This window comes from Myotis myotis, unplaced genomic scaffold (genome assembly GCF_014108235.1).
Source record: "Myotis myotis isolate mMyoMyo1 unplaced genomic scaffold, mMyoMyo1.p scaffold_m19_p_40, whole genome shotgun sequence".
In the NCBI taxonomy this organism is placed as follows: domain Eukaryota; kingdom Metazoa; phylum Chordata; class Mammalia; order Chiroptera; family Vespertilionidae; genus Myotis; species Myotis myotis.
Window position 1 is genome coordinate 1,760,935 of NW_023416347.1, and position 25,542 is coordinate 1,786,476.

Genomic DNA, 25,542 nt, shown 5'->3' on the forward strand with positions numbered 1-25,542 from the left:
TCTCTCTCCCTGTCCCTTCCTCTGTGAAAGCAATAAAAATATATTTTAAAATATACATATATATTTTAATGTATGTTTTAAAGCAATTATACTTAAAGTTTAAAACTAGCCACTTCCTTATTATTTACTATTTTATTATGATTGTTCTTGAGCATATCTGTACCTACTGTGTCAGTAAGTTGGAAATAAAATATAATGATTTGCTACTGAAATATATTTTCATGTCCATGTTCAGTGCCATCATTTTGGCAGATTGAAACTAACCATGATAACGGTATTTATAATAGGAAAATTAATAAAGATTAGAACTTAGACTCTTCACTTAATGTATGAGTGGATGCTTAGACTTAAAAAAGAGTGTTGTAGAATGTTAACAATGCAGCTTAAACCTGTAAGTATATGGTACAAGTGAGTTTAAATTGTACATAGAATAAAAATTGTAAAAAAAATTTCCATTCCAATATTCAAAACCTATGGTTGCATAGAGCAAAGAAGTCACTTGAGACACTGAGGGATGAGTGAACTTCAAACAGGTCTTAAATTGTGCACTGTTCTCCTACTGGTTAGAATAATAAATTCATTTTAAAAATCGGTAAAAGATTCTGAGCAGACATTTTAACGAATATGATAAAGGCAGTGTAAATAAATGTATGAAAAAATGCTCACCAGCAAAAATTCTTAGGTAAATTGAATTAAAACAAAAGTGAGTTAATACTCTACTCATTTACGGTGTTAGTATGTAAAAAAATTAACCGGGGCATGTGCTGACATGGTTGCAAAAGTACTGGAATTTCAATACTGTGGGTGGGTAGGTGTGAAGGCAAAGGGAATGGCCATTTTAGATCACAGTTCCACATATATTACAATGTGAAACATTCACCTACACATCAACAGTTTGATAAGTAAAACATATATCTATATAGAGAAGTGAACACAAATATTCCCAACAGATTTATTTATAATACCCCAAACATGGAATTAACCAAAATCATAGATAGATCAATAAAGTGGTAATTCACAGAACACAATACTACTCAGCAATAAAATAATTAACTATTCACATCAGCATTAGTGTTGACTCTCAAAATAACAGTGCAGCATGAAGGAAACCAATATTTGTTAAAGTGCACACACCTTCTAGTGCCTATAAAATTATGAAAAATATGCACTAATGTGTTGTAATGGAAGGAAAATCAATGCCTCTATGGGGGGCTGGGGAAGGCAGAGGGATTATAAAAGGGCAAGAGGCAAATATGGGGTGTGTGGAAAGCAGGTTTAGAGCTGTTGGTATGGCATGAAATAATAATAATACAAGAATATACTGTGACCTCACCAGTGTTGCTCAGTTGGTTGGGCATTATCCCTGACCCTTCAAGTTCACTAGATCCATTTCAGATCCTTGAACCCCAGTAGGGGGTGTGCAGGAGGCAGCAAATCTCTCTCATATATACGTTTCTCTTTCTCCCTCCCTTCCTATCTCCCAAAAAGAATCAATAAAAATGTTTTAAAAATAAACTCTCTATTTTGGGTGCTCATACCTGTAACCTATTTTTGCTCCACTGTACATAATGTTGACAGATAAGTTTGTTTCATGTGCGACAGTTTCACAGCTTTATATGTACATCAAAGTTCACCAAATAGAACACGTAAGAAAACTGCAGTTTTTTGCATGTCAGTTCTCATATCATAGGAGGAATAGCCTTGCCTTAGTGGCAGCAAATATCAGCAAGCAGTAAAGACTTTTGCCAGCAGAATCAACAGGGATGCTGACAGGTTACAAAATCCACAACTTAGGATTGACTACAAGATTATCCTTCCTCTACCTTTTAGATCCTGTCTATTGAGCATAAACCTTGAGGTGAACACCCTCGAGGGGCCAGCAGAAACACCACCACCATAAGAGTATTTGCTCTACCAATGACTTCAGCCACAAGAAAGTTATGCAGGTTCTGAGAATGTCTGTACACAAACATCCCACAAGTCACAGGCCCTGGAAAATTTGTGGAAAACATTCAAAAGAGGCATTTTTTAAACCAATTTACTGCAGTCTCTCGCACTCGCTATTGATTGGAGCAGTGCTTCTGTCCTAATTGTGGTTGCACCTAATCCTCAAATTCTTACAACGAATGACACCGGTTTATGAAATTTAGTGCATCATGGTATGCAGATTATTGCTGAGACTTATGTCATACACACTGTGAATGGAGAATATAATTCATATTGTTCACAGAAGCACAACAAAGTGACCTTTGACCTCACCAATAATAGAGGTACCAGGCTGCAATATAGAACCATAAAGTTCCGCAGTCTTGCTTTCAAGACTTTGGGCAGAAATGCAAAATAAGCAAATATTGGGAAAAAACTGATTTTCTGCCATCGTGATGTCCCTTCAGAAGCACTGAAAGTTTGGGATCCCCACAATATCTCTTCACCTCTACCTGCCGACAGATCACAATTGTGCTTTCAATTCATCCCAGGCAGAGAACAGAACCAATAAATTAAAGGTACAAATGCAAAAAGCACCTTTAGAAAAAGATCATAAACCAGAGCCATATACAGCAAGTGGTTTGCATGTTGGTGAATAGCTACCTAAAAAAATTCATCACAGCACAATGTGAGAAGCACAATGTACCAGAAAGGCATAGCGTAGCGATTCTCAACCTGTGGGTCGCGACCCCTTTGGGGGTCGAACGACCCTTTCACAGGAGTTGCCTAAGACCATAGGAAAACACATATATAATTACATATTGTTTTTGTGATTAATCACTATGCTTTAATTATGTTCAATTTGTAACAATGAAATTGGGGGTCACCCCAACATGAGAAACTGTATTAAAGGGTCGCAGCATTAGGAAGGTTGAGAACCACTGGCATAGTGCATCTTAGGATGGTGGTCTGGGGGAAACAATGGTTAGGTCCAGTCCTTAGTCAGAGACAAAGGAGTAAAGATCCTAAGAGCTCGGAGTACTCATCATTTCCTCAAACATAAGTAAGAATACAGAATTCATTTTTTACTGAGCACACAGGACTTCCCACAATCAGTACACACATACAGCTTTTCTCCAGTGTGAATGCTCTGATGTTGAATGAGGGCAGAGAACTAAATAAATGACTTCCCCCCAGAGGCACATACTGTTCAGGTGAACCAGGTGGTAAAAGTGAATTACTTTCAGCCACATATACTCACAGTGACATCAATTAGGTAGTAGGCCTGGGTAGGACAGCAAGTGCAATGCAACACTTTAAAGGCTCACTTACAGCTGAAACTTAGGAGGAATCTAGCATAGTGTATGTTCTGATAAAAAGGGGTCTAATATCAGCTAAATGGGTCTGTAGGAATCTCCTTCAGTGTTGTAAAACTGAGTGAAAAAATATGTCATTCCCTGCATATTGAAGGCTTTTTCTGCAGTGTGAAGGCTTAAGTGTCTAACCAGGCTATATTTCTGACTAAAACATTTCCCACATTCACTACACTCATAAGGTTTTTCACCACTGTGAACTCCCTTGTGTCGAGTGAGGTTACTGCTTTTACTGAAGGACTTCCCACAATCAGAACACTCATAGGGCTTTTCTCCAGTGTGGACTCTGTTGTGTTCATTGAGGTTAGACCTTCTTTGGAAGGACATCCCACAATTGCTACACTCGTACGGATTTTCTCCATTGTGAACTTTGTGGTGTTGAATGAGGATATCACTGTGTGTAAATGACTTCCCACAGTCACTACACTTATATGGCTTTACACCAGTGTGAACTCTTTTGTGGATAAGGAGGCTATTACTGCGGGTAAAAGATTTCCCACATTCACTACACTCATAAGGTTTTGCACCACTGTGAATACTCTGGTGTCGAGTGAGATTACTGCTTTTACTGAAGGACTTCCCACAATCAGAACACTCATAGGGCTTTCCTCCACTATGAACTCTCTGATGTTGAGTGAGGGTACTGCTATGCCTAAAGGACTTCTGACATTTACGACACTCATATGGCTTTTCTCCAGTGTGAACTGTCTTGTGGATAAGAAGGTGATTACTGCAGGTAAAACATTTCCCACATTCACTACACTCATAAGGTTTTTCACCACTGTGAATTCCCTTGTGTCGAGTGAGGTTACTGCTTTTACTGAAGGTCTTCCCACAATCAGAACACTCATAGGGCTTTTCTCCAGTGTGGACTCTGCTGTGTTGAATGAGGGTATAACTGTGTGTAAATGACTTCCCACAGTCACTACACTCATAAGGTTTTGCACCACTGTGAACTCTCTTGTGGATAAGGAGCTCACTATTGCGGGTAAAAGATTTCCCACATTCACTACACTCATAAGGTTTTGCACCACTGTGAATACTCTGTTGTTGAGTGAGGTTACTGCTTTTACTGAAGGACTTCCCACAATCAGAACACTCATAGGGCTTTCCTCCACTATGAACTCTCTGATGTTGAGTGAGGGTACTGCTATGCCTAAAGGACTTCTGACATTTACGACACTCATATGGCTTTTCTCCAGTGTGAACTGTCTTGTGGATAAGAAGGTGATTACTGCAGGTAAAACATTTCCCACATTCACTACACTCGTAAGGTTTACCACTGTGAACTCTCTTATGTCGAGTGAGGTTACTGCTTTTACTGAAGGTCTTCCCACAATCAGAACACTCATAGGGCTTTTCTCCAGTGTGGACTCTGCTGTGTTCACTGAAGTTAGACCTTTTTTTGAAGGACTTCCCACAATCGCTACACTCATACAGATTTTCTCCATTGTGAACTCTGTGGTGTTGAATGAGGGTATAACTGTGTGTAAATGACTTCCCACAGTCACTACACTTATATGGCTTTACACCAGTGTGAACTCTCTTGTGGCTAAGGAGGTTATTCTTGCGGGTAAAAGATTTCCCACATTCACTACACTCATAAGGTTTTGCACCAGTGTGAACTCTCTTGTGGATAAGGAGGTTATTGTTGCGGGTAAAAGATTTCCCACATTCACTACACTCATAAGGTTCTGCAGCACTGTGAACTCTCTTGTGGAAAAGGAAATGACTATTGCAGGTAAAAGATTTCCCACATTCACTACACTCATAAGGTTTTTCTCTAGTGTGAATTCTCTGGTGTTGAGCGATGGTACTGCTTTGATTGAAGGACTTCCTGCACTCATGACACTCATACAGCCTTTCTCCAGTGTGGCCTTTGTGTCGTTGAATGAGTTTGGACCTCAGGATGAACTTCCCACGATCACTACACTCATATGGCTTTTCTGCAGTGTGAACTCTCCTATGACGAATGAGGTTAAAGATTTCTCTAAAAGCTTTCCCACATTTGTTACACTCACAATTCACTTCTCTGGAGCCGACACCCTGATGTTGAACAACTTTCTGGTTGTGGCTGGCAGCTTTTTTACATTCACCCCACTCGTCATGACTTCTTCCACTGAGAAATTCCTGTGGAATCTCACTACCACTGTGTGGCTCCTCAGTGGTAAAAGTGGCCTGGAGCTGGAGAATGTCTGAGATGGCTGGCAAGTCTTCCCCAACCTCCCTAATGGTTGAAGGCAGCCATGTTAAGTAAAAGCTGCACTGGGACACAAATGAGGCCCTGTCCATATCTTCTTTCCAGGGCTTCTCTCCACTGGCATCTCTCTGTTGCTGGTGAGGGTTTGCACTGAAACTGAAGTCTCTCGCACATTTGTCAGTGAAGAAGGCTTTCTGCTCAAAGTATGCTGCTTGTAACTCAGTCAGGTGCAAAATATCTTTTAACACTGAGAAACACTTACAAAGATGGGTCTTCTGGGTTGCTGGAGCTGTCTTAAAAGCCCTGACTTGTGACTCTCCTGGTACATATTCACTCTGCTCACAATTGGCCTCCTCATCATCCATTTTATGCCAACAACCTGAAAATAGTAAAATGGTGAGGAAATGAATACTGTGGTGACAGATGGAAGTCCCTTTAGAAAACTGTGTTGCACATAACACGTTGGTTCCATGCAACTGTCTCACAATAAAAGATCTGTAGGAAGGATTTATAAGATGCTGCCATGAATGTCTGGGCTATGGAAGATCACAAAACGAGGAAGACCTCAAACGAAATATGACACACACATGGCAAGCACCACATGGAAGAGAAGCAGGATTGTCAGCTCATTCTTCTGCTAACAGTGTTCAGCAAGGCTTGTCTGCTGGTGACATGCGCAAGCTGTGCTGAAATATGGTTGTCTTATTCCAAATAATATTCAATAACTTAGTAGCTGGTGTTCGAGAACTACTTAAGCATGTATGTGCATCTCATAACACATGTGCAGGTCAATGTTGGAGAATACTGCAGATGGAGCAATGCAGACAAACAGGCGATGGAAAAAGACTACAAAGGTGAAGGTAGTCAAAGGCCAGGAAGTTACAGATGAAATGACAAGTCAGCAAAGTGCTCAGTATGGGAAAGAAAAGGTAGAAATCTGCTGTTGCCCATGGTACTTACACCTAATCACTGTTGGAAATGAGCAGGTGCTTGGTATCACCTAAACACACCCTTACATCATATCTAGCCCACAGTTGCAACTCAACTGGGCCAGGCCTCTTCTGAGACCATCCTCTGAAAAAAACAGGGTTCTCCCTGCACATTCTTCTCTACAAATACGTACAACATAAATATTCCAAGTATTAATGAAAGACCACAGAGATGAGCATCCAGCACTGGCCTAGAGCAATTTGGCTTACAACAGTATTTATAGAAGGTAATACTACAAACAAGAACTGAAGTGTGATCTTGTAAGAAGAGCTCAAGGTTCATGTAAGTAAAGGCCATAACCTGGCACAGGCAGTCACCAAGGACCTTTGGCTAGAGGAAGGAGGTAGAAATGGAAGCCATGGATCTGGACATAGACGCCTGCAAGGGAGAGGAACAGCAGGTGGGACCCATTAAGCTGTCTGTAAGACTCCTGACTCCCAGACACATCCTGCACTGTCTGAGGCAGCTAGCACTAGGGATGTTTGTGGAGTCTATCACTCAGGGCTCTGACTAGACCTCACCCATGGCAGCCACAGCACATTTGACATGACAATGGGGGAAATAAGCAGAGCCCATGGTCTGCTGTAGGAGAGAAAAAGCTACATCTGAGGAATAAAGGAAGAGAGGACGTCACCTCAGACACTGAAAGAATGTGAAGGTCTTACCTACAGATGATACAAGTGCAAAAACATCCAGCATCACATCGCAGTAGAGAAGTCTCTGAGGTTCATCAAGGAGCCCCCACTCCTCCTGAGAGAAGACAATGGCCACGTCCTCAAAGTTCATATCCTGTCATAATGGGGACAGTACAGCCCATGATTAGATTCATTCCTAAGATTCGAACTCTGTCATACTCCCCACCCTCAATATCTATCAGCTCTCTCAACTTCACACACCAGAGAAGATACCAGGCCTTCATCCCATAAAATTCACTGTCTTCTTATATTCCTACTGATATTTTGTCTTCCCACAACAATAAAGGCAGTTGAGCAGATAGAAGATACCTGAGCAATGGGCTTCCCATGTATGCTGCACGTCGTCTTGACAATAGAGTGGGTGTCAAGAACATAGGGTAGGAAGAGATGTTGGCCATAAAGAGAATGTGAGTGATTTGATACCAGTCTTGTCAGGCAATACCCAATACCTTTGTGTCCCTCAGATTGTTCCTCAAAGACACCAAAAACATGGCATCATACTTCATCCTCTTGACCCCAATCCCAGGGTGTTGAGACCATTGCTTTGCACTACCTGCTGCATATAGTTCTTTGAACAACACTCCTCTCACACAGCTTCATTCCCAGAGGCACAACTTCAAAAGTAATACAAATCTGTCCCAGCGAGGATGGGTTGTTTCCTAATTCCCTCATTTTCCAAAATTATAGATTAATACCTCCATAATCCATTTCTCTCTTACTTTTCTCACTTACCCATGTCAGTGGAGAGTTTACAGCATGGGTAACACTGATGTATGCTATCTCATTCCTATAAACCAGTGTATTTGCCCCCAGCAACAAAAGGCAGCTGGGTAGATAAATGGCATCTAATCTCTGTACCTGGCAGGTAGCACCAAAACACCCCTCTTTTCAGGCAATAAAGCCTAAAATTTTCCTTATTTTATCATCCTTATTTTACCACCAGATATGGACTCTCCCTTCAACTCACTCTTAGGTCAATGTCAGGGCACTCTGGCCATGAATTCACACTCCCTCTCCAAGTGCATATCACTCTTTGTACCACACCTCTCTCACACCTGCACTCCTACATTTCCGGCCCCCAGAGTCATCTCCTTGCCCTCTTACTTATTACTCAGCATGTGTGGTCCAGACACTGCTTGCCAAATTCCAAGAGGACCAAGTTTTGCCCAGATACTGATAATCCACACTCATACAGGCAGCCTTGAGTCCTGCTATGAAGGCCTCTTTTCCTGACTATTTTTTCCTTCAACCTCATCTATTAAGAACCACAATCAGACCTCAGATATCCAGAGCCCACCTCCCCTGATGCTGCACTTGATGTCCCTTTACCAGTCACAGCCAACATACCTCAATGAACCTTCACTCAAGTCCCAGCCCTGATGGCCCTCTGCACCATGCCCAGTGAGTCTCACAGATGCCCACTCAAGCCTCTAAAGCAGTGGTTCTCAACCTTCCTAATGCCGGGACCCTTTAATACAGTTCATGTTGTGGTGACCCCAATTTCATTGTTACAAATTGAACATAATTAAAGCATAGTGATTAATCACAAAAACAGTATGTAATTATATATGTGTTTTCCGATGGTCTTAGGCGACCCCTGTGAAAGGCGACCCCTTGTTCGAGGCCCAAAGGGGTCTCGACCCACAGGATGAGAACCACTGCGCTAAGCTAATCCACAAGACTGTCTGCAACTCCCCACAGCCAGGCCATACCAAGGGTCACAACAAAATCCTGTAAGTGTTTAGAGAAGTTAATATGTACCAGCCCTAGTTTCATCTTGTTTGAATTATTGTTCTGCTTCCAGTTTATCTCACGTCCACTCATCTTTTAAAGGCCTTGGCCACTGCAAAACCATTATCTCTCCCCAAACTCTACATGACAGCTTCTGTCCCTATGCTGTGTTGTGACATCTGCCTTCCACAAACAGGGGCCCAAGCATTAAAGCCAATCCGTAGGCTCACACTGTCCCTTCTGAGCTATTACTACTATTATCATCCTGACCATGATTCCCTGAATTAAAGTGATCTACAGTCCTGGCTGATATCTCTCAGTTGGTTGAGCATTGACTCCATGCACTGAGAGGTTGCAGGTACCAGTACTGGTCAGGCTGGATCCCCAGCAGGTGTCATGCAGGAGGCAACTGATCCTTGTTTCTTGCTCATTGATGTTCTCTGTCTCTTTCCCTCTTCCTTTCTTTCAACATCTATTATCAATACACTACAGGCCTGGTGCACAAAAATTTGTGCACTGGGGGGGTGGCCCTCAGCCCGGCCTTTGCCCTCTCGCAGTCTGGGACCCCTCGGGGGACGACCACTTGCTGGCTTAGGCCTGCTCTCCAGGGGATTGGGCCTAAGATGGCAATCAGACATCCCTCTGGCAGCCCAGGAGCCCTCGGGGGATGTCCACTTGCCAGCAGGGAGCAGGCCTAAGCTGCAGTCGGACATCCTTAGCGCTGCTGAGGAGGCAGGAGAGGCTCCCACCACCACCGCTGTACTGGCAGCCATTAGCCTGGCTTGTGGCTGAGCAGAGCTCCCCCTGTGGGAGAGCACTGACCACCAGAAGGCAGCTTCTGCATTGAGCGTCTGCCCGCTGGTGGTCAGCGTGTGTTATAGTAACCAGTCATTCCCAGTCTTTTTATTTTTTATTTTTTTAGTAAATCTTTATTGTTCAGATTATTACATTTGTTCCTCTTTTTTCCCCCCCATAACTCCCCTCCTCCCAGTTCCTGCCCCACCCTCTGCCCTTACCCTCCCACTGTCCTCATTCCTAGGTGCACAATTTTTGTCCAGTCTCTTCCCGCATCTCCCACACCCCATTCCCCACCAAGAATAGTGAGTCCATTCCCTTTCTATGTCCCTGATTCTATTATAATCACCAGTTCATTCTGTTCATCAGATTATTTATTCACTTGATTCTTGGATTCACTTGTTGATAGATGCATAGTTGTTGTTCATAATTAGTATCTTTACCTTTTTCTTCTTCTTCCTCTTCTTAAAGGATACCTTTCAGCATTTCATATAATACTGGTTTGGTGGTGATGAATTCCTTTAGCTTTTCCTTATCTGTGAAGCTCTTTATCTGATCTTCAATTCTGAATGATAGCTTTGCTGGATAAAGTAATCTTGGTTGTAGGTTCTTGGTATTCATCACTTTGAATATTTCTTGCCACTCCCTTCTGGCCTGCAAAGTTTCTGTTGAGAAATCAGCTGACAGTCGTATGGGTATTCCCTTGTAGGTAACTGAGTTTCTTTCTCTTGCTGCTTTTAAGATTCTATCTTCGTCTTTTGCTCTTGGCATTTTAATTATGATGTGTCTTGGTGTGGTCCTCTTTGGATTCCTTTTGTTTGGGGTTCTCTGCGCTTCCTGGACTTGTAAGTCTACTTCTTTCACCAGGTAGGGGAAGTTTTCTGTCATTATTTCTTCAAATAGGTTTTCGATATCTTGGTCTCTCTCATCTTCTGGCACCCCTATAATTCTGATGTTGGTACGCTTGAAGCTGTCCCAGAGGCTCCTTACACTATCTTCGTATTTTCGGATTCTTTTTTCATTTTGCTTTTCTGGTTGGGTGTTTTTTGCTTCTTCGCTTTTCAAATCTTTGCCTTGATTCTTGCGCTCCTCTGGTCTGCTGTTGGGAGTCTGTATAACATTCGTTATTTCAGTCCATGTATGCTTAATTTCTAGTTGGTTCTTTTTTTTTTTTTTTTTTAATATATTTTATTGATTTTTCACAGAGAGGAAGGGAGAGAGACAGAGAGAGTTAGAAACATCGACGAGAGAGAAACATCAATCAGCTGCCTCTTGCACATCCTGTGCCCGCAACCCAGGCACATGCCCTTGACCGGAACCGAACCCGGGACCTCTCAGTCCGCAGGCTGACGCTCTATCCACTGAGCCAATCCGGCTTCGGCTCTAGTTGGTTCTTTATCACAACAGCGAGGGTCTCATTAGATTTCTTGAGGATCTCAATAACTTTATCGGCGGCTTCTAGACAGTTCTTGAGAGACCTTAAAAGTGTGGTTCTGAACTCAATATCCTCCATTGACAGTTTTGTCCTGTTTCTTTGTCTCCACATTTTTTATGCTTTCTTGGTGCACCCCCTAGTGGTCTTTGTGCGCAGTCTTGTTGTAGTTAAGCCTTGATTGTTGTAGTTAATACTAGGGGGATTTGACCTCCAGGCCAACTGGATGTGAGAATCAGCTGTGTCTGCAGTGGGAAAACTTCTGTCCTCTAGGGAGGTGCTAATCTAGTCTTTGCCTGAGGCTATCTGGCAAATGGCTCCGTGCAGGGCTTGGGCGGGGCAGGTCGCACGGGATCAACAGAGCGGGTGGAGGGAGCAGTTATGGCTGCTCTCAGTCCGGTCCCCAGAGGCTCTGCCTCTCAGAGTCCCAGCAACCGCTACAAACCTCAGAGAGAAAGCTGCCCTCGCGTTCCAACCGATGCCAGACAGTCCCGCTTCTCCCGTTTGAGTCTGGGTCCCTAGAGACTCGCCCAGAACTGGAGCTCAGAATCTGAGACTCCCTCCAGATTGAAAACGACAACCGCGCCCTCAGCTACCAGCCCGCTCCGTGCGTACCTCTGCACCTTCGTATTTTCCGCACTGCACCTCCTCTGAGTCTCGTATGCTGTTCTCTTTCCTTCTAGTTGAAGAATTTCCCCTCAGCCAGTCTTCCTGTGGTTCTGGGCGATGTCCGTCCGTCTTTTAGTTGTATTTGTGAAGTGGTTGTTCGAGGCAGCTAACTCCGGTGTTTACCTATGCCGCCATCTTGGTTTTTCCTGTCGACATATTCCCAGTCTTTATGCTGTTAGGGTCAGTTTGCATATTACCCTTTTACTATATAGGATAGAGGCCTGGTGCACGGGTGGGGGCCGGCTGGTTTGCCCTGAAGGGTGTCCCAGATCAGGGTGGGGGTCCCGCTTGGGTGTCTGGCCAGTCTGCGTGAGGGGCTGATGGGTGGTTGCAGCTGGTCACACCCCCTTCAGGGTGGGCTCTCCACTGGGGTGCCTGGCCAGCCTGGATGAGGGGCTGATGGCTGTTTTCAGGCTGGCCACACCCCCTTCAGGGTGGGGGTCCCCGGCCAGTCTGGGTGAGGGGCTTAGGGCCATTTTTAGGCTGGTCAGCAACTGAAGCTCCCAGCCTCTCCTTTTTTTCTTTCTTTTTTTCTTTTTTTTAATTCTGAGATTTATTTACCTTCTATAATTGAAACATTGTTGCCGTCACTGGTGCTCCCAGCTCTGTGGCCACAGCTGGCTGAAAGCAGGTATCTGGGGTTTGTTTAGCTTCTATAATTGAAACATTATTGCTTTTGGGCTCAGAGCCGGCCCTGGCAGGCAGGGAACCTTGGCTTCCTCCATCACTGGAGCAAGCAAGTGTCATGTTCGCTTCAGCTGCATGGCTGTCGGCCGCCATCTTTGTTGGCAGTTAATTTGCATATCGCCCTTATTACCCAATGCGAAGCATACCGGAGGTACGGTTAATTACCCTTTTTGTCTTTTATTTGATAGGATTGTAGCCTGGTGCACAAAATTCGTGCACAGGGGGTGGTGGGTGGGGGAAGGGAGGTTCTCTCAGCCCAGCTTGCATCCTCTCCAATCAGGGACCCCTTGGAGGATGTCCTCCTGTTGGTTTAGGCCCGATCACTCTGGGACCATGGGCTCCTAACTGCTCACCTGCCTGCCTGCCTGATCGCCCCTAACTGTCTCTACCTGCCTGCCTGATCACCCCAATCCCTCTGCCTGCATGCCTGATCGCCCCTAACCCCTCTGCCTGCCTGCCTGATCGCCCCTAACCCCTCTGCCTGCCTGCCTGATTGCCCCTAACCCCTCTGCCTGCCTGCCTGATCGCCCCTAACCTCTCTGCCTGCCTGCCTGATCGCCACTAACCTCTCTGCCAGCCTGATCACCCCTAACTGCCCTCCCCTTCCAGCCTGATCGCCCCTAACTGCCCTTGCCTGCCAGCCTGATCTCGCCCCTAACTGCTCTCCCCTGCCAGCCTAATCACCCCTAACTGCCTCTGCCTGGCTGATTGCCCCTAACTACCCTCCCCTGCCGGCTTGATCTTGCCCCCAACTGCCCTCCCCTGCAGGTCTAATCTCACCCCCAACAGCCCTCCCCTGCAGGCTTGATCTTGCTCCTAACTGCCCTCCCCTGCAGGTCTAATCTCACCCCCAACAGCCCTCCCCTGCCGGCCTGTTTGCCCCCAACTGCCTTCCCCTGCCAGCCTGATCTCACCCCCAACTGCCCTCCCCTGCCAGCCTGATCACCCCTACCTGCCTCTGCCTCGGCCCCCACCACCATGGCTTTGTCCAGAAGGAAGTTGGACATCCGGAAGATGGCTGGTCGACCTGGTCTAATTAGCATATTACCCTTGTACTTTGTTGAAGGTATATTTTTTTGAAAGTAAGAGTGTATTTAAAGTGTGTTCATAAATGTTAATCTAAGAAATGCTGGCTGTTTACTTTTTGCTAATCATTGGACAATTAAGGTTTCTAAGAGCTGACAATAGAAGGGATAGGCATGGACATGCATTTTGAAGGAAAAAGAAAGTGAGTTAAAGTTATAAGAATCTTTACGAAAGTTAAAGGTTTGTTAAAAGAAATGTTAAAAGGAAGTTATATAAATGACACAGGCCAATAAGCGAGGATAAGCAGAACAAGGAAACTGAGATAGTAAAAAAGCAGTTCGCAACCACCTACAAAATCCAGATGCCAAAGTTTGCAGCCATATAGAAAACCCTATCTTCTCTAAACCAAGGACACTTAAGAGTAAATGATTTGAGGATACACCTCATTTTGGTATATTAGATTACAGCCCTCCAAAGTAATGTCTCTTTCCTTCCAGCTTTTGCCCCAGTAATACTAAAATTTATAAAACAGTTTGTCTCCACCAGGTTACAAGCCCTACTTGTACTCAGGAAATACCACCCCTAGATACCATTATAACCTCCTTTTGTGCCCAGGCCTCATTGTCCCTATGACTCCCAGAGCAAGGATGATGGGCCAGGTACAGGTATAGGAACTCACTGGGCCAAAAAGCTCTGGATGCCAGCAAGGGGCAAAACTGGGAAAACAAGAACCTCACCCCCAGGGTAACCTACCTTCCCTAGCAAATAACTAGTCAGGCAACTAAGACCCCCTGACCTTTTCCTCCCTAAAGATCACATCTAGGTCTCAGTTGTATTTCAGCTCCAGGCCCAGAAAAGCAGCAAAACCAGACAAGTGACGCTGTGGCAGCCTCAGGACCAGCTTCTGCCTCCCAGGTCCCTCAACAGGACCGTTTTGGAGCCTTCACCAACCGGTCTCTTGGGGAAATCATGCTGCTGCGACCCTTCATCCAGCCCACTGCTTTCAAAGTCCATTCCTCTCTGATCTCGACGTCCCCCTCCGCAGGAAGTAAATACAGAAGATATGACCTTCATCCCTATTCCATATAACAAAAAGGCTGGGATGTTAGATCTGATGAAATAAATGAATCGATACTCCCTTCCCTGGGAACTGACCTTTAGGCCACTTCACAATGGACATTCCACTCGCTTAGACCATTATCTCTCCCCTCCGGACTTTCCCAGAATCCAGACCTGCACCCAGAAAAAGCCCTCCTAGGATACTTTAAAAACCTCAGACTCCCAGTCTTTGGGAGCTGGCGTGAGTTGGGGGCACAGCCCATCTGGTATCCAGATGACCTAATCAATTCAGAATTCTTTTTTTTTTTAAATATATTTTATTGATTTTTTACAGAGAGGAAGGGAGAGAGATAGAGAGTTAGAAACATCGATCAGCTGCCTCCTGCACATCTCCCACTGGGGATATGCCCACAACCCAGGCACATGCCCCCGACCGGAATCGAACCCGGGACCCTTCAGTCCGCAAGCCGACGCTCTATCCACTGAGCCAAACCGGTTTCAGCATAAATTCAGCATTCTTTACCCCTTTTGGCCTCCTGTGTTCCTCCTTCAGCGACCTTAACAACCTTGTTATCAGACTTTGAGCCCCTGAAGGCTGGACTGCAGACTCTACCCTCCCCTTCCCATGTTGTACTTGTAGCTCGCAGCTGCACATAGCTAGCTATCTTCTCCCTCATGTGTATAGAACCAGCCAACTGGCAGGGGGGTCAGTACAGATTTTTGTGGGTGACTAACTGCTCCTCCCACGCTGCCGGCAGGATTGGAATAAACGCTCATATAGGAGTCAACCCTGTCTCTGCTTAATTGGCTCAAGTAGTGACAGGCAGCCCAGACCCCTTGGTTGTCTGATTATAATTTCAGAGAGGAAAGAGGAGGGAGAGAGAGACAAATGTTAATGATGAGAATCATTGATTGGCTGCCTCCTGCACACCCCCTACCATCAAGCCCACAACCCAGGCATGTGCCCTGACCGGGAATGGAACAGTGACCTCCCGGTTCACAGATAGATGCTCAACCACTCAGCCCTGCTGGCCAAGCAAAAGATCATATTCTTTACTGAAGTGTATCCTCTTTCCTTTTTCAGAAGTTCAAATCACCTTCTTAAAAATGTTCTTAATATAGTTCTTAAACTTAACAGGAACCAACGCTGATCAACCTGTTAAATGTCATAGAAACCAACTTTTATCACACCAATAAAAATGAATTTAAACTATCAAGTCTTAACTTAAAAGCAAAGTTATTTATTAATCCCACTATTGAGCAATAAATTGCCGAGGTCCCCTGAACGAACAGCTAGTAAGAAATCAAACGGCAAAAATATAAACAAATTTAAAGCTGGAATCCACAGTGTTACGAGAATCATACACAGTGAACTTGTAGCTACACTTAAAAATGTTTAAGAGAAATTAACAGAATGTATAAATGGTATGAATTGTTTGAGGGATTTACTTGGCTAAATGTATACACTGAACATTTAAAAAATATTTTTATTGATTTAAGAGAGGAGAGGAGCCCTAGCCGGTTTGGCTCAATGGATAGAATGTCGGCCTGCAGACTGAAGGGTCCCAGGTTCGATTCCGGTCAAGGGCACATGCTTGGGTTGCGGGCTCGATCCCCAGTGGGGGGTGTGCAGGAGGCAGCCAATCAGTGATTCTCTCTCATCACTGATGTTTCTAACTCTCTCTCCCTCTCCCTTCCTCTCTGAAATCAATAAAAATATATTTAAAAAAAAAAAAAAAAGGAGAGGAGAGAAGGAGAAAGAGATAGAAAGGTCAATGATGAGAGAGAATCACTGATTGACTGCCTCCTGCACGCCCCACACTGGGGATCGAGCCCGCAACCCAGGAATGTGCCCTGAGCAGCAATCAAACCATGACCACCTGGTTCAGAGGTAGACGCTCAATCACTGAGCCACATCCAGGCTAAACCTAGTATTACTTCATCTCACATGGTTGTCTTTTGGCCTGCACAGCTTTTTTAAATTGTTAATTAATTGCCAAAATTTCAGTAATAGGAAATCTGGGTTTTGGACATTCCTTCCCCCCAAATCATGAGGATCTAGGCCAGTGGTTCTCAACCTTCCTAATGCCGCGACCCTTTAATACAGTTCCTCATGTTGTGGTGACCCCCTCAACCATAAAATTATTTTCGTTGCTACTTCATAACTGTAATTTTGCTACTGTTATGAATCGTAATGTAAATATCTGATATGCTATCTGTGTTTTCTGATGGTCGCGACCCACAGGTTGAGAACCGCTGATTTAGGCAAACCACAGGTTGGAGTGAGACAGAAATAGACCACATGGGGCCCATGTCACCATCCTCACTACCTACTGAACATCTGTTCATTCAACAGGAGCACCTACTGTGTGTCAGGCAGTGTTTAAAAGGCTTAGGAAGCCACAAGGGATAAACAGGACAGTTAATGATGAGACAGTTCTATGTGCTAGGAAGGAATTTTAATTGGGTGCTCCAGAGGACTTCACCTCAAATGTATTTTTCTCTGCTCCTCTACATGCCACATAATGATCTAGGCAAGACGAAGCTAGAGCAGCAGCACACAGCTGGTGTGGCTCAGTAGTTGAGCATCAACCTATGAACAAGGAGGTCATGGTTCAATTTCTGGTCAGGGCACAAGCCCGAGTTGCGGGCTCGATCCCCAGTGTGGATAACTTGGGGATAACTTGTGCAGGAGGCAGCCGATCAATGATTCTCTCATCATTTATTTTTCTCTCTCTCCCCATCTCTGAAATCAATTTTAAAAAAAAAGAACGGGGGAAAAAAAAGAAACTAGTGCAGGGGAGAGGTGTACCCACGGAAGCCATACCCCTGAGAACATAAGCGCAGACGGACCTGGGAACACAGTGGATAGAGCATCCAGGTGTGCGCTGTGCTCTTCACACCTGGGAAACAGAGGTGCACCCAGGCCTTCACTGCTGATTCCTCTGGACTTGGGAATTGTGGCCCATAAAGGATACGACGTGGATGACATGAGATGACTCAGGTATCGGGTTCACTAGGAAGTACCCAAGTTATCCACACTGAGTCAGCAGCATCTTCGACCAGGGACTAGGGATGAAGGAAATGAGCAGGAAGCACATGCTGGCATCATCCAGTGGATCAGGGAGGACAGCCTCACCCAATGGATCAGGGAGGACAGCCTCACCCAATGGATCAGGGAGGACAGTCTCACCCAATGGATCAGGGAGGACAGTCTCACCCAATGGATCAGGGAGGACAGCCTCACCCAATGGATCAGAGAGGACAACCTCACCCAATGGATCAGGGAGGACAGCCTCACCCAATGGATCAGGGAGGACAGCCTCACCCAAAGGATCAGGGAGGACAGTCTCACCCAATGGATCAGGGAGGACAGCCTCACCCAATGGATCAGGGAGGACAGTCTCACCCAAAGGATCAGGAAGGACAGCCTCATTCAAAGGATCAGGAAGGACAGCCTCACCCAAAGGATCAGGAAGGACAGCCTCACCCAATGGATCAGGGAGGACAGTCTCACCCAAAGGATCAGGAAGGACAACCTCACCCAATGGATCAGGAAGGACAGCCTCACCCAATGGATCAGGAAGGACAGCCTCACCCAATGGATCAGGGAGGACAGCCTCACCCAAAGGATCAGGGAGGACAGTCTCACCCAAAGGATCAGGAAGGACAGCCTCATCCAAAGGATCAGGAAGGACAGCCTCACTCAATGGATCAGAGAGGACAACCTCACCCAATGGATCATAGAGGATTGCGTCATCCAGTGGATGAGAAAGCAAGTCAGAGGAACACCACTGGGCTCAGGAAGGTCACTGCCACTAATGCTGTGATCAAAACTCATGAGGATGACCTTGGGAATGACAGGGAAGAGTTCAGGGAATAGTTAAGTATTTAGTTAGAATTGTAACAATGCCAGTTGCTTCCCCTACCTCCCCCCACCACACACACACAACTCAACACCTCCCCAGGTTTCTACTGAAAAGCAAATTCCAATTCTCCACGCTTTACTGATGGAGACTCTTTAGAACGTGTTCATCTATTATTTAGTCAGTTTTTTTTGTTAATCCTCACCTGAGGCTATTTTTTTCATTGATTTTTAGGGAGAGTGGAAGGGAGAGAGACAGAGAGAAAGAGAAACATTGATGTGAGAGAGACACATTGATTGGTTGCCTTCACACGCACCCTGACCAGGGCCGAGGATGCAGCCTACAACAGAGGTACGTAACCTTCACCCAAATTGAACCCTGGACCCTTCAGTCTGGAGGCTGATGTTCTATCTACTGAGTCAAACCGGCTAGAGCTCACCTATTATTTAGGCAAATAAAATAGTGTATCTGTTCTGTTTATTGGCAGTTTTCATTTCTGGGCAAAGTATGCCAACCTTAGCTCCTCCCAATACACAATATGCCCCCTACTTTGAGAAATATAACTTATCTTCAATTTGTTAATAAAACTAAAAAATTGAAAAAAAAATCGTGCCCCTCCCCAAATCCCTGCTTTCAAATGCATTTTTAAAAAATATACTTTTATTGATTCCAGAGAGGAAGGGAGAGGGAGAGAGAGATAGAAACATCAATGCTCAGAGGGAATCATTGATTGGCTGCCTCCTGCACACCCCTATTGGAAATCGAGCTCACAACCCAGGCATGTGCCCTAGCCCGTATTTGAACATGTGACCTCCTAGTTCATAGGTCGATGCTCAACCAGTCAAATCAAATTCCAAATGATACCATTTTTAGAGGTAAGAAATGTTTGGATGGTACTGTGTCCTTAAGATAGTACAAAAATCAAATCAATTTGGTTTGAACATCCATGTGGGCACCCTGACTTAAAAATAATACCAGCCCTGACTGGTTTGGCTCAGTGGATAGAGCGTCAGCCTGCGGACTGAAGGGTCCCAGGTTCGATTCCAGTCAAGGGCATGTACCTTAGTTGCGGGCACATCCCCAGTAGGGGGTGTGCAGGAGGCAGCTGATCGATGTTTCTCTCTCATCGATGTTTCTAACTCTTTATGCCTCTCCCTTCCTCTCTGTAAAAAATCAATAAAGCATATTTTAAAAAAAAATAATACCAAATAGATTTATGAATTTACCAAACAATCTATGTGGAAGGGAGCAAGAATGCTTTAGCTCAATTTTTTTTTAAAAAAAAATATATTTTATTGATTTTTTACAGGGAGGAAGGGCAAGGGATAGAGAGTTAGAAACATCGATGAGAGAGACACATCGATCAGCTGCCTCCTGCACACACCCTACTGGGGATGTGCCCGTAACCAAGGTACATGCCCTTGACCGGAATCAAACCTGGGACCCTTCAGTCTGCAGGCCAACACTCTATCCACTGAGCCAAACCGGTCAGGGCTTGATCTATTTTCTGATGCACCTGAGAGAAAAATAAATAAATCCTTATGGGTTTTACAAAGTGCATCTTTATCTTTGTCTCAAATGAGAAAAAGAAATGAGACATTCATTGCCTCCCTAGAGAGTCTCATAATTTACACAGAACATCCTTCTCAGAAGTGTTTACCCAGAGATGGCCAGCCTGTCACTAGGGGTACATATCCTGGCCCCTTGTGACCCCTCGTTTTTTTGATTAAGGCTTTAAAAGAGTAAGGGCATCGGGCCGGCGTGGCTCAGTGGCTGAGTGTCAACCGTCTGATTCCCCATCAGGGCACATGCCCGGGTTGTAGGCTCCATCTCCAGTAGGGGGTGTGCAGGAGGCAGCAGATCAATGACTCCCTCACATTGATGTTTCTATCTCTCTCTCCTTCTCCCTGTCTCTTTGAAATATAAACAAACAAACAACCTTGTCAACTCTGCCTTTCTCTGAAATACTTTTAAGTGGCTTACTTAAAAATTTCAGAACTGGGACATATACACCTATATACATACACACACTATATGAAGCTATAAATCAATACCATACAATTTGCCCACTAAGTGAGCAATTCAGTGCTTGGTTGTGTATTCACGGATTTGTGCAACCACCACTGCAATCAATGTGAGAAGACACACAGCTTCTAAGTCCCCTAATATGTCACACAGAGAGATTAGAGTGGATAGAGCGTTAGCCTGTGGAGCAAAGGTTTCTGGGGCACATACCTCTGTTGCAGGCTCCTCCCTGGCCCAGGCCCTGATCCGGGCTCATGGAGGAGGCAACGAATCAGTGTGTCTCTCTCTCACATCCATGCTTCTCTCTCTCTCTCTCCCCCCCTCCCTTCTAATCTCTTAAAATCAATGGGAAAATATCCTTGGGAGGGGATTAACAACAACAAAATGACAAAGAGAAACATCTACCATTCCTTATTACCTTGGTCCCTCTTATATTAAACCCAGCCCAATTTCTCCACCAAATCCGCATCATTGCACGATTATAGGCGCTTAAACTAAACCAACTCATCACTAGTCTAGTATTTCTCCAATACCAATGACTTCCTAAGATTTTAATCATTTGTCATGCTGGTCAGTGGTCAGAAACCAACCTGAATTATCCAAGAGCTACATCTTGGTCATCTCTTAGATTTGCTCCTAAGATATTAATACCCAGTAAAAGCAAAGTTTTCAAAAGAGGAGGTAAGCCCAGCCGATGTGGCTCAGTGGTTGAGCATTGACCTATGAACCAGGAGGTCACGGTTTGATTCCCCATCAGGGCACATGCCTGGGTTGAGGGCTCCATCCCCAGTGTGGGGGGGTGCAGGAGGCAGCCAATCCATGATTCTCTCTCATCACTGATGTTTCTATCTCTCTCTCCTCCCTTCCTCTCTGAAAGCAGTAAAAATTATCTACACTAATAAAAGAGAAACATGGTAATTGGTGTACGACCGCTACCCTTCCCATTGGCTAATCAGGGCAATATGCAAATTAACTGTCAGCCAAGATGGCGGCTAGCAGCCAGGCAGCTTGAAACTAACATGAGGCTTGCTTGCTTCAGTGACGGAGGACTCCAATGTTCACCGCCTGCCACTGCAGGCCTCTGAGCCTGCAGTTTCAAACATTGTAACAAATACAGAAGCTAAACAAAACTCTAGAAACCAACTTTCAGCCGGCTGGGATCTCAGAGCTGGAGTTGATACAGAGTTTCGAGAACCGAAACAAACCAGATACCTGCTTTCAGGAGTTGAGGCCTAAGAGCTGAAGCCTCAGAGCTAAAGCTGGCCCAGAATAAAAAAAAATAAAGAAAAAAAGGAGCAGTTGGGAGCTTCAGTCCCAGCCTGAAAACAGCCCTCAGCCCCTCACCCAGACTGGCCAGGCACCCCAGTGGGGACCCCCCCCTGAAGGGTGTGTGACCAGCTGCAAACAGCCCTCAGCCCCTCACCCAGGCTGGCCAGGCACCCCAGTGGGGACCCCCACCCTGATCCAGGACACCCTTCAGGGCAAACCAGCCGGCCCCCACCCGTGCACCAGGCCTCTATCCTATATAGTAAAAGGGTAATATGCCTCCCAGCACTGGGATCAGCGGAGCCACAAGGCCTCCCGGCACCGGGATCAGCATGACAGGGGACAGCGCCTAAACCCCCTGATCCCCCTGCGGCTCTGTGTGTGACAGGGGGTGGGGCCACAACCTCCCTATCCGCCCTGCTCTGTTCGTGACAGGGGAAGGCGCCCCAGCCCCCTGATGGGCCCTGCTCTGTGGGTGATAGAGGGCGGCGCCCCAACCCCCTCCCCCCTCCCCACGGGCCCTGCTCTGTGTGTGATGGGGTAGAGCCATAACCTCCCCATCGGCCCTGCCCTGAGTGTGACAGTGGTGGCACCCCAACCCCCTGATCCGCCCTGCTCTGTGTGTGACAGGGGGTGGTGTGCCAACTCCCCTATCGGCCATACTCTGTGACAGGGGGGAGCTCCTCAACCCCCTGATGGGCCCTGCTCTGTGCATGACGGGGGGGAGGGGGGGAGCTCCCCAACCCCCTGATAGGCCCTGCTCTGTGCGTGACAGGGGGTGGCGCCACAACCTCCCCATCGACTCTGCCTTGAGTGTGACAGGGGGCGGTGCCCCAACCCCCCAATCGGCCCTACCCTGAGCGTGACTGAGGGTGGCATCGCAACCTCCCAATGCCCTGCTCTGTGCATGACAGGGGGCGGCGCCCCAACTCCCCAGTTGGCCCTGCTCTGAGCCCAACCAGGGGCTGCACCTAGGGATTGGGCCTGCCCTCTGCCATCTGGGAGCAGGCCTAAGCCAGCAGGTTGTTATCTCCCAAGGGGTCCCAGACTGCGAGAGGGCACAGGCCAGGCTGAGGGACCCCCCCCCCCCCAGAGTGCACAAATTTTTGTGCACCGGGCCTCTAGTCTCTATAATAAAAGGCCAGAGGCCATAAGCGTCACGACCGGAATGACCGCTCAACCAGGCACCATGAGGTGGCACTGACCACCTCTCAGTCCCTACACCCCCCACCCATGGCCGCAAGCAACGGCAGAGTGGGACTGGGGACTGGTGAGCAGGCTGAACGGCTGACCTCTTGGTCCATGTCCCCGGCCCTCAGGCTCCAATGGATCAGCGATGGTGAATGGGGGAATTGGGGTGGGTGGCAGGAGGACTGGACTGGTTGTTGGGATCACCAGCTCATCCCTGGCTGCTTGGGGGCTCAGGCCTGAGGGAAAGCGTGTGCCGACGACTTCTCACCTCCAAGCACGTGCGCCAGGCCGGCCACTGATGGAACACACTGCCTGCTCGGGCCGCTCACGCCAGGGCGGGTAGGTTGTGGGCATGCCCTGTAGCTTCTGTCAGTGCCCCAAGCCCCAGCGGCAGCGGCAGCAGCGCCGTCCCATCAGCGGCCAGCCCAGCGCACATGCATGGAGGTGAAGTCTCCGGCACCCGCTTTCCCACAGGCCTGACAGCCCGGCGGTGGAGGTGGTGTTCAGCCTGGGGACTGGCAAACGGGCAGAAGACGGCCCTGATTGCACGAGGCTAGGCCTAGGGACCCTACTGCAGAATTTCATGCACTGGGCCTCTACTGTACATATTAAAAGAGGTGAGTTCCCTGTGAAGGAAGCTGGTGTGACAAGCCTAATCACAGTGCACCCCACCTGAGGTCGCTCCTCAATGCCTAGCTCAGAGCCCCACTGTGGACATCCCTTTCTCTGGGTTTCCATGACACCCTTCTCTCCCCTGAATTCTCCTATCCTTCCTTCCCCCAACCCAAAGTTTCATTCATTCTGTGGATATAAACTGAGTGGCCACACTCATCAAGTACTGCACTAAATATGTCCCTAGTCCCTAGTTAGCTCATTGTGCATTTTCTCACTTCCATTTGCATATATATATATATATATATATATATATATATGTATATACTTTTAAATAAAGTTGATTTTTATTATTTTTAAAATTTTTATTGATTTCAGAGAGGAATGGAGGAGAGATAAAAACATCAATGATTGGCTGCCTCCTGCACACCCCAAACTGGGGTTCGAGCTTGCAACCCAGGCATGTGCCCTGACCAGGAATGGAACCTGCGACCCTTCAGTCTGCAGGCCCTTGCTCTATCTACTGAGCCAAACCAGCGAGGGTTGCACTTATATTTTTAAATCTCCATTTAGGCTGGAAAGGCCAAAAGAGTATGTCTCGGCCTCACACCCTTTGTCCCAGGTCAGGAGATACACGTGCCCCCAGAGACCCCTCAGAGCGCCCAGGATCAGCAGGGAGTCCATCTCCCCTCCCCATCTGATCCTCCTGTAGGACTATCTCCCAGAAGAGCACCCCTGTCCACACAGGGCAGCCCCAACATCACCCAGGCAGCATCCAGGGAAGGGGAGAGATGGAGGACAGAGAGAGCCTAGGCCTGGGACTGAGGCAACAAGAAGAGAACCCGCTCATCCCAGCAGCTTTTCAGGAGCCAATGTGTGGAGGCGCCGGGTGAGATCTCAGGAATGTGTATTCCAAAGGCTGTCCCTCACCTGCTTCTAGCAACATTGGGGGGCGGTGGGGAGGGGGAGCCGGAGTGCAGGTCCAGGGGTGCAGGATACGACAGGTTTTACAGGGAGAGCCCTGCCGTGGCCGGAAGAGGCTGCAGGATTGGAATACAAACTGGCTTCTCCACACACACCAACGTCCACACACACACACACACACACACACACACAACCTCACGCCTCCAGGCCAGTTGTCCTGCTTCCTCAGCACAGAACGCCCTTCCTCCTTTCCTCCCAGTCCCCGACCCCCAATTGCTCCTCCTACTTCATTCTCCCAGGACCAAGATCTCTCCTCCTCCGGGAAGCTCTCAGGGACGGCCCCCGCCCCCCTCCGGCGATAACAATCCTCTGCGCATGCGTGAGGGGGTGTCTAACACTGAGGACGCGTCCGTAGGGCCTAGGTGTCCCCCCACCTGGGGGCCAGGTCGGAACTCCTGGGAGAGACGGCGTGGGGAGGACGGACGGCGGTGGGGGACCCTGGCCCGAAGGGAGGCGCAGTCCAGCGGATCCATCGCTAGGCGCACGCGCAGGGAGCCCCCGGGGGGCGGGGCCCGAGGCAGGGGGTGGCGGGGGGGGTCCCCGGCCCGCACGTGCCCGGGGGTTACCCAGCATTCCCTGCGTCCTCCACCCAGCCCAAGGCGGGGGGAGGCACAAGCGGGGTCCGCGGTCGGCCCCCCTCTCCGCGCGGGGACGCTGCGGCCCGCCACATTCTCAGCCCCGAGACCCTGACTCCACCCCCGCGCACTCTAGGCCGGCAGATCTGGAGCCTTCAGGTCCCGGAGCGTCGGGGACCCAGCCCCCCACTTTCCTGCGCCCCGCTCCGCGCCCCCACCTGGCTGGCTTGGAGTAACTGCTTCTTCAGCGTCCCCACCGACATCGCGGCCGCGCGCTCCCGGAAGTGCGTGGTCTCTGCGCTGGGCCGGGCCTCGCGGCCGCGCGGCGCCGGCGGAACGGGAGCCAGGGCCGGTCCCCCGGCGCTGGGCTCCGCCGGGCCCGCCTCCAGGGCCGCGGCCACCACCTCCGCCTCCTCCGGGTCACGCCCGCACCTCGCGCC

At 47.5% G+C, this 25,542-nt stretch overlaps 2 protein-coding genes across 2 annotated transcripts in view; both read right to left on the reverse strand.

Moving 5' to 3' along the window:
• The window catches only part of LOC118654962 (zinc finger protein 501-like), an 89,498-nt gene extending 84,074 nt beyond the window's left edge, over window positions 1–5,424 (reverse strand). The window contains exon 1 of the mRNA XM_036306263.1: window positions 5,321–5,424. The gene's annotated coding sequence lies outside the window, so the exon portion shown is untranslated. The remainder of the gene's footprint in view (window positions 1–5,320) is intronic.
• LOC118654956 (zinc finger protein 420-like) lies at window positions 929–25,542 on the reverse strand. Its single transcript, XM_036306244.1, has 3 exons — window positions 25,321–25,542; window positions 7,155–7,278; window positions 929–5,878 (listed from the first exon to the last, which is right to left on the reverse strand). Exons 1-3 carry the CDS (start codon window positions 25,363–25,365, stop codon window positions 3,321–3,323), a joined length of 2,727 nt encoding a protein of 908 aa, XP_036162137.1. The 5' UTR covers window positions 25,366–25,542; the 3' UTR covers window positions 929–3,320.

Coding starts and splice junctions, on each gene's coding strand:
- LOC118654956 (XM_036306244.1), bottom strand. CDS start 25,365: ATGTCGGTGGGGACGCTGAAGAAGCAGTTACTCCAAGCCAGCCAG. Junction 7,279..25,320: donor AGTTACTCCAAGCCAGCCAG/GTGGGGGCGCGG, acceptor CCATTATGACAG/GATATGAACTTTGAGGACGT. Junction 5,879..7,154: donor TGCACTTGTATCATCTGTAG/GTAAGACCTTCA, acceptor TACTATTTTCAG/GTTGTTGGCATAAAATGGAT.